Source organism: Dendroctonus ponderosae, unplaced genomic scaffold, assembly GCF_020466585.1.
Source record: "Dendroctonus ponderosae isolate FM_Combo_2020 unplaced genomic scaffold, Dpon_F_20191213v2 Dpon_F_20191213_5, whole genome shotgun sequence".
Lineage (NCBI taxonomy): Eukaryota > Metazoa > Arthropoda > Insecta > Coleoptera > Curculionidae > Dendroctonus > Dendroctonus ponderosae.
In genome coordinates, this window is record NW_026018715.1 from 6,009,643 (window position 1) to 6,028,001 (window position 18,359).

General features: G+C 33.1%; 1 protein-coding gene across 1 annotated transcript in view; it reads left to right on the plus strand.

Moving 5' to 3' along the window:
* Nucleotides 1–18,359, plus strand: part of LOC109539609 (polypyrimidine tract-binding protein 2) — a gene marked incomplete in the record, with an annotated part of 399,312 nt that overhangs the window by 101,473 nt on the left and 279,480 nt on the right. Inside the window, 1 exon segment of the mRNA XM_048666924.1 lies at nt 11,968–12,069. Within this exon segment, the coding sequence (XP_048522881.1) occupies nt 11,977–12,069 (93 nt within the window).

The following is an 18,359-nucleotide window of genomic DNA, read 5'->3' on the forward strand; positions in this document are numbered from 1 at the left end:
CCGTGCAGCTGTGGAAGAGCATACATCGGCACCACAAAACGAAGCATAAACACTAGGATCACGGAGCACAAACGAAGTTGCAGATTGGGACAAACAGAAAAATCAGCTGTAGCGGAGTACGCACTGCTAGACGGCCACCAAATACGATTCGACGAAGTGGACATTCTGCACCAATCTGAAAGATACTACCCGAGACTCACCAGAGAGGCCATCGAAATATTTAATCACCACAACAGTTTTAACAGAAAAGAAGAAATTACGGCACTCAATCCAGATTGGAAGCGCTTTTTGCGCCAAACAGCATGTGCGCCGAAGCGTTGGAATCCCCACCCATCCCACACGCATGAGCACACACGCTGCATAAATACGACGGGGAATCCAGCAGTTGAATCAGTCTTAGTCTCAGTCTTATCACTTCGCCCACTGCCTCATCGCCTTTGATAATGTCCACCGCAGTTGTGGACGAAACGTCAGGAAGAAATTCCCATAGACCACGGTTTCAAAGCCCGGAAAACATTCCTAAATGTAGATCTTGGTTGTCTCTTCATTTTTCTGTTTCATTTATGTGCTTTGTATTGCACGATATTAATATTAAGCTTGTGCGGAGATTTAAACTTTTGGGGCGTTGTTTGAACTTTCTTTTGATATACTATATTGATATTAAACCATTTCTTCCACAAGTTTTGGAACAAGTTCTCATCTGAAATTGAAAATGAAAACCGCACTTTCTTATTCATCCGTTTCTTCAGATGCCAACTAAAACGTAACCGAGTAATTTGGGTAACACCTTTTTATTAATAAATAATAAAGCGTTGAATAAGCTTGAATGTGGCTGAACATAAATTATTGTTTTGCTTAGTACTAAACTAAGAAGTTTTCGACTGAACCAACTTCATTCGGTAATAGACGGCGACATTCACTCATGACTACACAAATCAAAATTACTCAACCATAAATCACAGCAAATTCCAGAGGTTAGATTTGCCCAGCTTTGATCCCTCTAAGTGTCTGTGATAATCAAATCTCAGGTCTCCAAGTAAACGACTGCTTTACCGTAATTAGAATGTCGATAAAACTATTTCATCAAACCAATGCGAAACGTTAAGCCTAATTTCACCTGAGCTCCACATTTTGGGCGTCGATCAACAAATCTCCGGATTGTATAAGGCCTATAAAGGGTGTGCGTCTCTCAACCGGCTAATATACATGTCACGTCAAACTTTCGGTAATAAGACGGGGGAGATTAGGCGTCGGAAGTGACGTGACTGGAGCGGAAACGCTACCGAGAGCGCGGCCATTCGTTACTTTGGATAGATCGGTGCCAGTTGGGGACGGTTTGTGTCTTTATCAAACGGGATTTTTGCTTGGCAAATGATACCATCTATATACAGGGTTAAAATGCTCAAATCTTCCGCGTTAAATTCATATCTAATTTCAGTCGGTCTCAGGCTCTCCGTATCAAGTTGAGCCACAAACTTTTCTTATTTTCTTATAACGTTCCTTTTTTAACAATACACCGTGATATCCAATTCAATTTATGGTAAACATAGAAAACGGATGTTGTGTAATAAGGTTATGCAGTAAAACTAAAATCAAAAACATAACCTAAAGTAACATATAAACATAAAACTAACGTGGTGAATGTACGCACTAAGTTCAGGAATGCTTTTCAGATCACGGTTAAAACAGTAAATTTTGAGATATTCAATTCTCTTCAGGTGATGCGAGAGGCGATTATATCGGTAAAACTATGTCTTATTTTCTATTTGACTTTTAGACAGTCCAAGAATGGACTCAAATTTGAATAATTCTCTATATGTACTCACATTATTCACTTATTCAGTCCCAGTTTGTAGTTTTCCTTTAAAAATGTTTTGTACTTTGGTACCCGATCAAAGCCTTTACCATTTATTCTTCTTTGTAATATTTTGCACCATCAACCAGTGTCTCAACAAATATGATTTGAAGTGATTAAGTGGTAGTTTGTACGCAAGTACAAAAGAAAGTATGTAATATGTATGTTTTTTTCCAGAAGTAGCTCAATACGTTGACTCTCATGTTCGCATATTTTATTTTTATTATATCATTTGTCAGTCGTTTAACAATTTTATGGAGAGAAGAACTTACAACTTAATAGCACCAAGATTATGCATTTAAAGCGCGACTGGCGTAAAGGGAGGTTTTTAATGGGAAATAAGTAAATGTTAGTCTGAGGCGAAAGCACGCTTACTTCAGCTTAAATCGGCTTCAGCTGATGCCACTGCTGTATTTATACCATCCTGTGCCTGATGAACAATGGTGGGGATAGAGTGGGGCAACACGACCGCGCGTTGTTTCAGCAACACCGATGCGCAGAGCAACGGAACTTTCAATCGATTGTTTAACCGTCAAATACTTTATAATCTGATTGCTAATATTGCTTGAAAAACTCCAATTGAATGTTATTTTACGGCTACAGTAGTTTTTGAGTTAATAAGTCAACGAAGCATAATATTGAATTGCTAAGCTACTTTCGTATTCAATTATAGACCGATAAGTTCTCGATGTTCGTACATTCTCTTTTTTAAATATTGTTTAGTTTGTCCTATACATGTATTATCACATTCTAAACAATTCACTCTATATACAGTATTTGGTATATCCATTTTGTCAGTTTTTGGCTTTAGTTTTGGGAAACATTCAGTTGATAAATTGTTTTTTCCACAATTATAATGTTGTGTGGCTTTAGTACTTTTGTAATTTTCCTATTGATTTCTGGAATATATGGTAGTGATATATATGTATTGTTTCTTTGTTCCTCATTATTGTTATATTTAGTTGAGTTGTAAATTTTGTTAATTCGTCGCTTTATTATTGACTCAAAACATTTTTTTGGGTAGTTATTATTAAGTAAAATTTTTCTGTTTTTTTTTTTAATTTTCTTGTCTTTAATTTGAGTGTGATAATTTTATAGCTCTATCTGTAAGTGGAGTTATTACGCTTTTTTATATTTTTGGGGTGCATATGAATTCTAGTTTAAATATCTTCCTGACCAAACTTCTTTTGTATACCAATTTGTTTTTATTTCACCTGAATTATCATAATCTACTGTTAAGACTAAAAAATGTATTGATTGATTTTTATACTTTTCTATTGTAAATTTTATAGTGCCGTGAAAATTGTTAAATTTATCTAGGGTATATTGAACTTTATCTTTGGGTAAACACATTAGGCAATCATTTACATAGCGTTTAAAGAAAGTTGGTTTATAATTTAGGCTTGTTATTATGTTTTTTTTGCAAGCTTTCCATAACAAGGTTAGCAATTGTCGCTGATATGGGGGACCCATTGCTACACCGTATATTTGTGAATAATATTTGTTTTCAAACTTGAAATATGTAGATTTTAGACATAGTTCTACCGCTTCAATAAATTCTTTTCCTGGAATTGTTGTATGTTGTTCGATTTCCTTCCATTTATTTTTTATTCATTCGATTGCATATTCAATTGGGATATTGGTATATAATGATGTGACATCAAGCGATAGTAAACAGTAATTTTGTGGTATTTTTTGGTTTTTGATAAATGCACAAAAATTCCAAGAGTTCTTAATATGATATTCTGACTGTCCTAAGACATTTCTTAGAATTGTGGAGGGGAACTTTGATAAGTTGTAAGTTGGTATACGTATATTATAGGTAGTCCGTATATCACTGGTGCTTGGCCGTTATTGCAGCCGATGTACAAATTTTCAATTAATGTTTCTATTGTCAACTGCTAAGTGTCCCCATTGGTGGCTTCACATTTTTCAGTCGATGCAAGTACTTCGGTATATTGGTTTAATAATCAAAATATATCAGTTAGCACACCCAGTAAGTCTAAAATTGGATCTATTTAGAATAGAAAATAGAAATACTATTTGCAACTTAAATGTTTTGTTAGTAAATCATAGGTTAAGTGCTGTTTATTTTTGAATTAAGCAGGTGTGTGAAACTTTCAGTTTGGGTAAGGTATGTATGTGTGTTTGGATCTGCCATTATTCGTGTTTTTAATCGTGTTGTACATTTTGTATTCCCCTTGACTTGCATTTCATACTTGAAGCATTTTCATACATTAAAGAAATGTTAATAAATCTGCTTGGAGTTATGAGATAAAAAGACACTCTTTGAAAATTTTGATAAATTAAACTTGTTTGTAGTTTATTTGTTAGAAAGTTGTTATCATTTATCTGTTGGTACGTGTATTTTATTATGTTGCTTTATGTATTTTATTTTCGCGGTAGTGTATTAGCATCCTGTTTTAACAAATCCGATAAAGATATTATAAATAAACCAATCTTTTTGGCTTTTGGAAACTTTAGAGCGTCTGTTTTCCTGTTTTTTCTAAGATTACGCTTTCGCCCTGCATCTGATAGAGACGAATGCCAAGAAATAGTAAACGTGATGACAGCCAACGTCTGAAGACAGACAAGGTACCTGAAGAAGAAGAAATATTTATACATTATTTTACTGTCTATGTATAAAACTGTCCTATTTGCTAAATGGAGTAGCTAATGGTCGAAAAAAACACAAAGACAATATGTTTTGTAAAATTCGAAATGTAATAACTCCGAATTAATGAATGTTAGTTAGATGTGTTCAATTTAAAAAATGCCTTCCATTTTTAGTCTTTAATTTCAGGGGCCCATACCGGTCAAAAATTATAGCAATAAAGTAACGAAACTAATAAAGGGCATAATTGATATTGCAGTAGTGGGCATAACGTGTCCGAGGTACAAGCCAAAATACAACCCATTTGCTTGTTTGTGTTCGTTAACTAGGTATTCGCAATTAAAATCCCATTGATTTGCAATGTGTAGAATGCATATCATTTACATTTTAATTTCTCTGGTTTGCAATGCAAATATTCACTATTCTGGCAAAGAACTGTAGATAATATTATTTTTTCTATGGGATATAAAAAAGTATTACACAGCTGCTCATTTGGTCAGCTTTACATTGAGAAAAGTCTTCAAGTTTTGCCTTACTTTTACCACCAAATCTCAACTGCATTACATATAATTGCTGGAATAATCTCACTGTCGTCATTTTCCTCTATGCACTTTTTAAATAACTTAAACATCGATGCTTTGAAACAGAACAGAAATAAGTTGAATCTCGTTTCAAATTATAAGAAAGTAAAACACTATTTGTGAAGAATTTTTTGCGCGAACTGTAATTCTAAGTTTTGGGATTGTATTTTGTTCCAAATCAAAATTAATTCCTGGGTTTAAAATCTACTTTAAAATGAATGGTACAAAATACAATTGTATATACTTTCCTGACTGTGTTTCAATTCCAAATCAAAATTAATTCCTGGGTTTCAGTCATTTATTGTTTCTATTTATCAATTAAAATACGTTTCGGTGTATTTTTCCACCATCATCAGTTTTTATGTGTAGCGTTGTTGCTGCTTTAAGCCTTGGCATACATTTTTGGCAGCAACAACGTTGTGGTGGAAAAATACACCGAAACGTATTTTAATTGATAAATAGAGACAATAAATGACTGAAACCCAGGAATTAATTTTGATTTGGAATTGAAACACAGTCAGGAAAGTATATACAATTGTATTTTGTAYCATTCATTTTAAAGTAGATTTTAAAWATAATTTATCTAACTAACATCATCTACTAACTAACATTTATCACAGTTCCTTTCCGCCGAAGTCGAAATACGTTAAAATATTTACATTGCTCAGTTTAAATAGTTCAACTACATCTATTGTTTGAAATATCTATTTCATTTTTCGCTTAACTTGAACTTAACGGAATTCTTGACACGTAAGAATATTTAAAGAGGATAAGTTTAATTTAGCGAGGAATAGCTTTTCACTTTCTTCAAAAAAGATGGTATCGGCAACACTTAAGAATAAATGATGTGAGAGAGATTTAAAGAGAGGCTAATAATGGGACGCTTCCAAATCATGATTTAAGTTGCAAATACTTTCAGTGAAACCCAGTAATTTGACTGAAATACTAAATATACTTGATGATGACACTACTACTGATTATCTAAACTTTACAGTACAGTTTTTCTTATCTTTTCACTCGAAACTGCCAATTTGCGAAAAAAATTCGTTTTTCCGACTTTACATTACGATGAGTTCAAATAATATATTTCCTAATGCTAACAGAGATACTGACGCAAAATTCCACTCCACTGTTATAATTACAGGATGTTCGTATACCTGAGTTACGTTGTTTTCCCATTTTTTTTTCAGCGTTGTTACATTATGTGCTGATTATTCAAAAAAAAAAACACTGAAACAATGTGGGCTCAGTTTGTTGAACCACATTGAAAGCAAGGTCGTTTTCATTCAATCGACTATTCGAGTTTTTTTCGGTTCACTTTCATTGCCGGAAACATTAAAGGAGCAAGTACTAGATTGATGGAAGTTTTTATTCAAACAAGTTTCGTTTCAGTAATGAGGATGTAATGTCTTGGCCAACCTAAAGAGACAAAATCCGTGCCAAATAAAATTGAATATAAACATTTAAATGAAAGTAACACAAATACGGTTTTAACTCTGCATACTTTTTATCACTGTGTAAAATATCTGCAACTAGAAACAGTCAAGAATCTAAGTAATGTTACTTGTGTGTAAATCTCTGTTGGGGATTTTTCCATGCCAAAGCAGTCAAGTTTCCTCAAAGCGTAAGGAACGCCTAGAAGATGAGGGCAAATCTTTTTTTAGGTTTTACGCAAGTTCCTATACACTTTAAATGGATGTGGGTGTCGAGTATTGTACCGCGCTTGAGAGGTTTTACTTTTCACTCTACATCGATCCCATTTGTGGCAAACACAGTTTAAGGCTTTTGATAAATCACATAATGCAACCGTGAATTTTTATTCTTCTCAAATGCTACTTTTATAGCACTATTCTGCGATTGGTTTAACTTTTTTTAGGTAACTGGAATAACTGGGTCTAGAGACTTTGCGGCCTTAGTCTAATTCTTTTTGAATTTTAATCTAAATAAGTAAAATTTGCTTTTGTAAGAATACTCGTATTTTCGTGCTTATAAGTTCGCGTAAAGTTTTCCAAATTGCCGAAAAAATCGGCAAAAAAGCAGCAAACTATCCCTTTCCTACATTCAATGACCAAATTCAATATATGTAGTTAACTTTAACAATCATAATCACTTTGTAAGAGCGCATTAATATTACAGTTTGTCTCTCACTTTGTCGATTAATGTGAATTTATTGATCTGAGTTTTGCACTGAAAAATGTTGCTCGTATCAGCTCTGGTCGTTTAGCCATTTAGTTAAATGAAATGCATCCATAAATATCGCCAGCCATTCCATCTGTTGCGTGGCTCACAAAACAGATCTAAATACACTTTTAGAACTTTACCTGTAAAGCACCTGTTGCGATTTGAAAAACGTCAAGCTTTTCCGCTTTTATCCGAAATTTATGGTAATTCCTGGTTTATACGTGCGGACTATCCTTCTTGTAGGAACAATTAAAACTTTGTTTTCAGGAGCTGGCTGGTACCAAGTCTATAATTTGTGTTATTTCAAGATGAAACTTTGCGCTCTCTGCTGTTTTATGTTTATTCGTTTTAGATCTGTGATGGCCTCTTTCTTTTTATGAGGGTAACTGAGTATCGTAAAATTGCGTTAAGCGATGACTTCTTTTTGCATTTACTTGTGCTTTTTGTAACACAGTTGAAACAGTTTGGTTTATAAATCACACAATAATTTCGGTATTTTAAGGTCGAGAGCTTAATATTATTAATTATAATACATAATATTATACATTTTTAAAAGTCACATAATAACTTAAAATAAAGCATCTTCACTATCAAGCTTGATTGGCATGAATCAAGCGGAAAATGGAAACGAAAATATTTCTTGATAAAGGGTCTTGATAAATTTCATCAATATTCCTGCCAAAATGGATCTTTTTGCTAAATTCAAGGTACGATTTTCCATCTGAAACGGACCCCTGATGGTCTTTATCGCAGTAATTGTTTGCTGGCACCCTTATTGTTTCCCCGTAGTTAAATAAGTTTTCCATTCCCCGAAAATTTGGAGGTGTTATTCTAAAAGAGTTTTCAAACCGGCTTCGGCCCTTCGAGCGCTTCAGAAAGATTTTATCACCATCTTAAATTCAATTTAGCCCCGAAGAGTTTACAATTTGGTTAAAGTTCCTGATTTGTTTGCGAGAGTAAATTAATGATAAACTACTTTTTCGAAAATAGATACTGACGGTAAATGATCATGAAAAATTCTGATCGATTCAATGTTTTATTGCGCAATAGTTTTAATCTTTTAGTGAGATTTTTTTAAATTCGGTTTTTAAGATAGAATCCAACTTCTGTTTTGGAAAATCTGGAAATGGTAAGACATTTACGCTTTGGATCAGGCATTTGGTATTTTATCTTTCTCTTCTTTCTGAAAAACTATTAAATTCTAGTTATTGCTATTGATAGTTCTTAATTCATTTTCATTGAACATTTATTATTAGTCTTAGAATTTTTCATAAACTTAGTCAGCATTACTACATTTAATACGTAAATCGTACATAATCTATTAGCAAACCGACTCATAAAATCTGTTCAACTCCATATAAAAATGGAAACAAATAAATGATCACCCTCAAATTCACATAAAATGAACTGTTTCCTTCAAAGGCACTTTATCAAGGAATATTTAGTTTTGCGAGAGATTTAAACCCACTCGAGCGTTGTATTTGCTGCATCCCTAGAATTTAATATCGCAGACCGAAATAATCTTTGCAGCAAGTAATTTTGTAATGGAAAAGTAGACATGTTTAAAATTGAGATAAAATAACATTTGTTGAATAAGCAGATACAGTGAAAAAGTTGAGGTTTAAAGGAAAATTAAATTGATGTAGACTGCTACCATTATTTTTCCAAGACTTGCTATTAGGGCGAAGTAGAAGGGCAATGTGAAACGTTCTAACATATAGATGGTATTCTGATTCCCGTATTTTGAAATGAATAATTTAGTCAAAAATAAGAGAAAAAACAGAAGAAAAAAAAAAGGAGGGAGGTTCACACCCCATTGAGCTCAATCTAAAATCGTACCTTCAATCTTGAATTGAAGACTCGTAAAACCCCCAAAAGTTCACCTCTGGCAACAATAGCCATAGTAGCTAATAATAAGCTAATATAAAGCTAGTTTAGTAGCTGTTTTGGACCTAAAGATTTATTTTACTCTACTACAAGGTGTGGCTTGTCGAATCGTGCTGTTCGGCGGTTTACGCCTTTGAATTATATCGTCAATAGAAGCAGTATTTATTTGAATTTTTAAGTCAAGAACTAAAGTCCATGGAACTCATAAAAACAAAGATCAAGGGATTCAACATTTGAAGAGGACATAAAAGATTTTTCTAGATGCAAAATCCTGATCTTCGTCGTCTGAATACACTCCTTACAGCAATTTTAAATGTACTCCAGTAAACTGTTGCTGTTATGTTATGAAAAGTTATGTTCTGAAAAACTGAAACATGTTTGAATGTATACAGGTTGCTCAGAAGTGGGGTAAATTTATACATAAAAAGCCTGCAGGCCGATTTTCCTTCGAAATACAAACTTTCAGTTGAGCCTTAACAAACTTTTATGCTGCGCCATTTTCAAATATTTTTTAAGTCCAACCTGAAGCCGACTGCAAATTTGTCTCTGGATCTGTTTATGAAACGCACTTTACTTCATCAGACTGATAATTTGAAATTTAATCGTAGCGAAGACTGATTTTTAATCAGTTAATAGCAGACAATTCTTTCAAGTATATCGCAGTTCAGGCCAGTTTTTCAGAAAGTCACAAACTTTGAAATCGACGCCACCATTGTCTGGATGTGAAAACCGCATCCATTTGTGTCTTGCCTCAAACCCTTTTATCGATTATTGAATGAATATTATATGAAATATCGAAATTTAATGCGAAAATAATATTGATCATTAAATCGAGTAAATGTATGACACTAATTTTTGTGGGTCAAAATAAATATCAGTTATAAGGATTAATCTTGTCTAAGAAAAATGAAACCTTAAATTAAATACTTACCAGCTTATGATTATTTTAGCAATTTTCAGTTTTGCATAGAAATAAAGTCCATGTTTAATGTTGAATACTTAGGTTTAGATCTCTTTCAAAGCGACCCGGTATTTTGTCCGTAAATAAAGCTTTCTTAAAATGAACTAAATTCTCATTAAGCAGCTCCAAATAATTTAGTTAAAGGCTTGATCAACATAAAAGCTGAAATGCCAATAGAGTTTTCATTAAAGGTGTTTTGTTTGGGTAATTTTTTAAAATTTATTTTTACATCACCTGATTTTAGTTTAGTCGCGGCAAAACACCCAAAGCAGAAAACCAATTATATAATGTCAAGTACGTGCTTTGTGAAACAACATACCTATCTAAAACAGTGAATGAATATGCATGCTCCATCGGCCTTTGATGCTCTATCGGGTTAAAAATCAGGAGTCAAATTTTTTAGTTTGCTTTGGGCGTTTTACGAAAAATAATTAGTCGGATGGCTTGCCAGCTCTTTAAAATCCTTTGAATAAGGCAAAACTGCAACAGAAAAGCCAACTTCTAAAAGGATCATGTTCAATGGTGTGTTTGATGAATATTAAATGTTGTCAATTTTATTTTTGATTTTATTTTATTTTAAAATCAATACTGGGAGTCTCTGTTATAAATGTGGATGTGAATTATTTTAAGTTTCTTAAATATGGGGGTATCTAAAATGACTAAGGATATCAACCTATAGACATTATCTGTTGTAGTTCTGCCAAAAATTAACTTTACTTGACAAATTCTCGCTAAAAGTTAATTGTTGCGTTTCCTTCAAAGTAAATGCCCAACAAGTTACTTTTTCATGTATTTTTAATCCTCTTTATTCAGTATTTCTATTTATATGGGCCTCGACAGACTGATCACAGTCAGAATAATCGTAGTTTTGGATGAAGCATTGTGGCAATAATTTACATTTTAATTTGTGTGCTTGAATAATTTGGATTTTACTTCGCAACGAAAAGCTCTCTGTTTGTGACTGTCAGTACTGGTTTAATATGTTGAAAACCAAGTAGTAAATTGAGCAGTAGAAACACAAGAAAACTCGACTCTGAGATAATGGTGGTTGCCTCAACTCGTTTACCCATGGACTAAACAATGTAGCGGAGATGATTGATGCGCCTTTCGTCTATCAGGCTAAAGTTAATAGAGGCATTTTATCAAACGGTAGACCGCAAACCTAAATATCCAAACTATACACAGGAAAGAAACTGTTGTAATTATCATTGGGGATTTGCAGTTAAATTTACATTTATAACAATATAATTTTGTTATTGTATTAGGGTTTTTTGGATACTGAACCTCCTCACTTAATTAGGAGAACAATTACAAAGTTTGCAAGGTATTTACGTACATTTTGAATCTGATTTGAATCAATTAGAAACTTTGACAATAGCTGCAAATATTGCCTTGGTCGAAATTAAATTTGAACGCACCGATAAAATCTCTCTGAGTAGCTTCGGATGGCAATTCTTTCGGGACCACCGAGAACCTCTTAAAAAACAACACAATGAAAATGTAGGGGAAGAAAAGTTATTTAAATGCGAGAGAACGGCGAGGGTGCAAGCAAGCAGGCAAATAACACAATGAAGCCCATTTGAAAGAGAACACCCCTGTCTCTACGAAAACGAAGAGAGTATGGAGTAGAAAAAAATACAAGTTTAATTACTTGGGATATGTTTTTTTGGGAATGGACTGCCTGGCTATTGTTTCAAGAGAAATGGACTTTTGTTCAATCAACGTCGCACTTGCAACGGTGGGGATTTTCTTTAGAAAATGCCCGCTTTAAGAGCTGAGAACAGAATTTACATAATTTATTTCCTTTTTTGGATTAGTTCATTTTTTAAATTTGCTCAGCATACTACTTCTCTGGTTGGATTTTTCAAACATGCTTTACTATTTTCAGGTTGACAGTATGATGTCCTGTTCTCTTCCAATTGTGCCAGTTTTGCCGTCGTTGCCTTCGCTGACTACATCCCAGGATTACCCAATTCATATAGGAATAAAGGTAAGTTTTCATGATAATAGCTTTCTATTAGGCATTGTATTTACACGGAGCATGTAAAGTCTGTTTCGGAAATTAAATTTTCTATTCAACAACAAGGTGCGATATGAAAAAGTGTTTTATGATTTCTCTTTAAAATTTTTTGTAATGGATTGTGAGTTATTTAAATATTGGTTCGCACCATAGATAAAAAGCAAGCATTTGCAAAAGTGTATATTTAGAATGTGTTCTAATATGGCTAATTGCTTCGTTTTGATGCGTAGCGATTGTACCGACAACCGTTGGGAAGAACCCCGAGAATACCGTTGGGTAGAATTTACCAATTGTTTAGCCACCAATATATTACACGGCTTTTTCTTTTAATGTTGATGGTGAAAAAGCTTCTTTGTATGCATATAAAAGGGTCAGTTGAGATACTATACACATCGCTCGTTCGCTACATCTATGAGATACTCGTTAGCTACATCATCCCTCTAGCTAAAAGCTCCAATGCTAGGAACAGGTTGGTTAGTAAAAAAACCTGCGTTTTTTCCGCAAATTCAGACCTTCGGTGATGGTAAAATAAGATGAATTTAGCTGTTTACTAGATACACATTATCACTTTGACGGATTTTTCTTAAAACTACTGACTTCTCTCTCAGAATTAAGCGGATCGAATGCTCATCTTCTGCGATCAGTAATAAATACAGGGTGTCCTATTTCCTTAATTGTTACTGCTATCAAGAAAGTAGCAGAGGCGCAATGTGTTCTTTTTAGGTCGCACTTAAAATTATAAAATCAAAATTTGAAAAATTTTTCCCGCCAAAGAGATACAGGAAAAAATAACAAGTTCCCAATTTTCAAATCACCCTATATTTTTTTAGTTAACAGTCATACAGAAAAATATTGTATACAAAAGTTTCTTTATAATGATTGCTGAATAATCTGCCGTTTTCATAATAAGTATACGGGGATATATCAAAAAGTTATCGGTCTTAAGCTAATTAATGTTTTCAATTGGAGCACCCTGTATATTTTATTCCAACAAGATATAATTTTAAAATCACTTTTCAATAATATAACACAGTTAGAATGATATTACTTTAAATCACAGTAGGCCATGAAACAAAAGCCAATAACCTAGAAGCAACCTCCATCTCGACACCTTTTTCGAATAGATTTTAAAAGATTTATGATGTGCAAAAGTTTTATTTCTGCAAAGGCCTCATGCATTCTTTGATCAAGTTGTTCTTGGGTTAAAATGACTACTTAATAAATTTTACATTCCCCAAAAAAAAAGGGGAGGTGTTAGATCTGATGATCGTGGTGGCCTCTGTTATTCCGAGCTAAGTAAGAGTAAATAAAAAAATGAAAAGAAGCCATTGCGTTAGAAATTGGGCCCGAATAGTTGTTTTGTATTTTATGAACAGATGAGACTTATTTCCGCTTTAGGGATGAAGGTAGTGCTGAAAGTGTCGAATAGGCTCAAGAGAAAATCAACATAAATTCTTTCAGCAAAATGTTTATGACGAAAATATCAGCGATGGTTTGCAGCTACTTTTCCCATTGATTCTCATGAATTTTCTTAGAAATATAGAATAGGAAATCTTAGTCCGTAACCGATAATAGTCCTCGATGTCTGCAAACGATTTAGAATAATTCCACAAGAAAAACCATTTACGAAGGAATTCCAAACATGATTTTGATATTTTTAGTGAGTGATGAAATGGAATTCAATTCAATTCAATTCAATTCATTGGAGAAATTGTTTATTGATAGATTCCCATTGATTGCTAGATTTAAAAAATGTTTCAAAATAAAATTGTCTCACGTATAAACAACCTTTCCAACATTTCCTTATTTGCGATGTATAAACAAACTTTTATACATTTACTAGTTTGTAAACTGTGTCCAATTTGAAAATAATTTGTGCCCTTTTTTACATTTCAACAATTTTCACTCGTATTGAATATTTTCGAGACTAGTAAGGATGTATCCTATAGAAGCTTTAAAACTTTCCGAATTGCATTGCGGTTTCAAATATGTTTTTTTTTCAATGGAGTAAACGTTTTACCCGCTTCACGATCTAAAACTGTCGATCTGTCTAATAAGGAAATAAATGCAGATCGGCTAATTTCTCAGAGGACACTTTCTTGGCCGATATTCAAATTCTCCGGATTCACTTCTCCATGCGAAGTCCTCGGGGGGTTCCTGCAGATGTTTCTGCATTCGAACAACGGGCGCCCAGAGACATCAAATTACACACAATTTAGTGGCCACTGCTTTTGTAAGCTCTTGGTCCTTTGAGATCTACGACTGGTTCGACTTACTTTTTCTTCGTTTTGAACATTTTCTTTTTAGGTAATATAGAATAGGAATTTATAATGCACCCCCTTTGAAACCGACCCTTAAATTTAGTTGTATGGGTAAAAATAATATTTACATTCTACGGTACTCAAAAGCTTGATTTACTACTGGCTCGGATTTAAATGCTTTGATAAATCAGTTCTTCACCAAACGGTAGAATTTCGAACTTAAGGGCAGACTTCCATTTTCCAAATTACTATTTGTTCCAATTCATCACCGCCGTCCCTCACGTTTATCCAAAAGGAAAAGCGTGACATTCAAATATTGACTCTGAATAAATAAACGTACTTTTACGTAAAGGAAATATTAGAGGTTTTTTTCGATAATTTATAACATACATAATTTTATTAATTAATGTGGTTCTGTTAAAGACTTTCGAGCGATTTTGTGCTTTGAACAATCAATTGGCTCCCATTCTATGAATATTTAAAGAAAATCTGATTTATTCATATTCTATTTCCATGCTACGGTATTGATTGACTGAAGGTAACAGAAATGGATTAAATGTTCCCAATTCAACATTAATGCCAACACAAAATGTTCATGCCAATATGGGACTTTGTGCGATCATGATAATACACAATTATTTGACAGCGGTTTATCGGAATTCGACTATAAAGCTAATACTTAATGTAAAAGTGAAAATGAGGGTTTATGTGGACCTTTCATGCAATTTTATTTATTATTAAAACGGTTAATATTCACTGTCTTCTGCAGAAGTTTCAGAGTTTCACCTCAGTTATTTATTATTTGTGCACTAGTGTTAAACCCTGCATAATGATTGAGCTAATTCCTGCAGCTTTCCAGAGACTTGGTTAACGTTTTGACTGTATGCTAATTTAAGCAATATCAGGTGCTTATGCTTTTCTTTATATGATTTTTGCGAGTAGAACTAACCGATTTTTAATGAAAAATCTACTCCTTTCTCGTTTTTTCGTGAATGTGGGCGGAAGGTATAATTTCCAAAACTTTTATGCAGAAAGTATTACGATTGCAGCAAGAGGTCAGTATCCAGGAGTTTGCAAATTCGCATTTATAGGAATTTTTTTTTTTGAAAAATATCAATATACATTTTAGCTATAACTAAAAAGTAATTTAACATTTATTCCGTTAAGACTGTGTGTAAATTTACTTGTTCTTATCTGCAAAGTGTTGCATCCCCTTGAATATTGCATACAGCCCTAAGGTCCCGAGCAATTGCAATTAGTTTATGGACTTTAAGAAGTTGCATAGTTCGACGAAACTATGCATGTATATCAATTTTGTGGCATATGGTGCTCCAGAAATGATAAACGATGTGGCAATAAATTTCACTTAAGACGAACCGAACACACAATTCGGTGGTATATCATATGCCTGTTGACTAGCAAATCTGGGCTCAACCTCGAGAACGTTTTCCTGCTTTTTGTCGCCGCAATATATGAGACAGTTTAGATGAATTGAGATAAATTTCGTGTTTGTTACGATTGTGTGTCAAGTAAAATTTAAAAAAAAATTACAAATATTTTTATTTTTATAATTCAACCTCGATAACAGGTGTGTTCGCATTCAAAATGTTCGTGAAAACGTGAAATGTCATAATAATCTAGGTATTTGTCGTGCACATTAATTCACACGCATGTAGTGATAAGCTTTGTTCATTATTTTAATGTTTCTTTGAATGCTCATATAAATTAATTTGAAGTGTTTTAGAGATCTGGGTTATTAGATATATTTTATTTACCTTTCATAAGGCTTTTTTATTTAGTTCTAGAATAGCATATTGTGCTGGAGTGTTTGGAAAGTGAATTGTCTATAATTTGCACTCATTTGAAAACAAACAAATTGTTCTACAATTCCATTCATGAAAGATTATCCGAAATAATAAATATTAAAAATGTTTCCTAAATAATTGAGTAGAACACCTAATTTAATTGAACAATTAGTTAACATGTTTTGGTATTGAGACCGTAAATGTGCGCCGTTCTTCAGCTACTAAATAATAATGATTAATTCTTATAATTTGTTACAAAGTTCACTGAAATTATTGATATCGTTGACTAATTTCTCTCCTCACGTATTTCAGTTTTTCCTACATCAAGTCTACCGGATTCAATGTGTAATGAGCGAATTATGTACTTTTTATTTTAATCCGTTTCTTACGCAAACCATACCTACTTGTGCAAGTCTCTTCATCGATTTGTCCTCCGTCTGCGACTTCTTTTGACAACTAGATAGTTTATTTAATATTTGATTATTGAAACTATTTTCCGTGTTCAAACGATATTTTTWATACTATTTTCTAATTAATTTTCTATTTTGTATTTTTGTATGAATCTTGCTGGTAATTGACCCAACATGCAAACGTTTTTTTTTGCSTAATCCCCACAGCTTGATTTTTGTAAGAGTATATTAAAGAAAAAAATAGTGTAGAGCTCTTCCCGACTGAAAATTGTGCCGCGTCCATATCAGGTTCTACATTTTTTATTACATAACAGTTTTACCAATCAGTTTTAACTGTTTGAACAAATACAACAAATACTTCTTTGAACTGAAATTCAAGGTTTCAATGCAACTTTTTCAATTAAATGTTTTTTTTAAGTTCTAGAAACTCGTCTGTTAAGAATAAAAAGAAGGCAATTCGAGAGTAACTAAGAAATAAGGAATAAGGATATTTCAATAAATGTGCCTTCGCTTCAAAAACTTAAAAACTACCTAAATTAACATTTGAACACACAGCATTGATCGATAAAAATGTTCACTTCCTCGACGATAATAAAATATACCCTATAAGCGAATAGGGTAAACAATTTTCCTTTTCCTTGGTTAGGATGTTAAATGGTTCTATCTATTTGTTGGTTCTTGCATATACTATCTATAACATAACTATTATACTGTATGGTTATTTATTTATTATTATTTTAGACTTCTTTTATCATGACTACTTTGTTCCATTCGTTCTATCTATGTTGCCTCTTGCCCCATGTTCAGTTATTTGTTTGATGGTAATTGTTAAATGTATTATGTATTTATTCAAGTTTTTCTGTATTCTATGTCTTCCACATCATTTTGAATTTGGAATTCAGTTAGTTATTCTGCAACTTTGCCAGTTTTATCTAAGTGTCAAAAAGCACATGTTCATGGCTAACTTTGTCTTTCGTTTCTCTGTCGCTACCTTCGTCTACAGCATTTGCTCAGATCGGCGCGGTCTTTTCAGCAAATCTAGGAAAAAAAAGTCGCTTATAATTAGTATAAGTGGTACTACTGATCTTAAATGTTTCCAACATGATTGATTATTGGAGGATAGAGTGAGCCCCAGAAGTAATGTATAAATGCATTTAAAGTTGAGCGGACTGTTTCTTTGGCAAAGAGTTCGAATCCATCAATTTTCAGTTGCAGATGCAATTTTTTTATGCCAAATTTATTTATACAGGTTGGTCCAACCCCGCTTTTTATTTCAATTTTGAATTTTTCGTTGAATCCTAAGTGTGATTGGGGCACAATGTGCTATAATTAAAATAAACAGTTACCGACATATTGGACCTATCAATAATTATTAGTGACGGTTTTTTGTTGTCTTTATTGTTTTTAATTCGGCTGCTTGTCAACTAACCGCCGGATATTCTCCAATTCATCTTTTGAAATCTAGTTACTTTGGTGTTTCTGGCAGATCCGTCGTAGATCAGTCGTCTGTTTAACGTTTTCTTCATATTTATTCACAATGGAAAAGTGTTTTAAGGGTCAATGATTGATGCAGTGAACCAAAGGAATATACAGGGTGATTCAAAATTGGCGCCATTCCTTTTAAGGGATGATAGCGGCTCCCTTGGGTAGTACGAGAAAAATATTGAAAATGTTTTTTTCGAAAATTTATAGAAGATATTAACAGTTGAAGATCGAATTTCAACTTTGTTATTAAGCATTATTTTGAAATGGTTCCATGTTTAATTGGTAGCATATTGGAATAC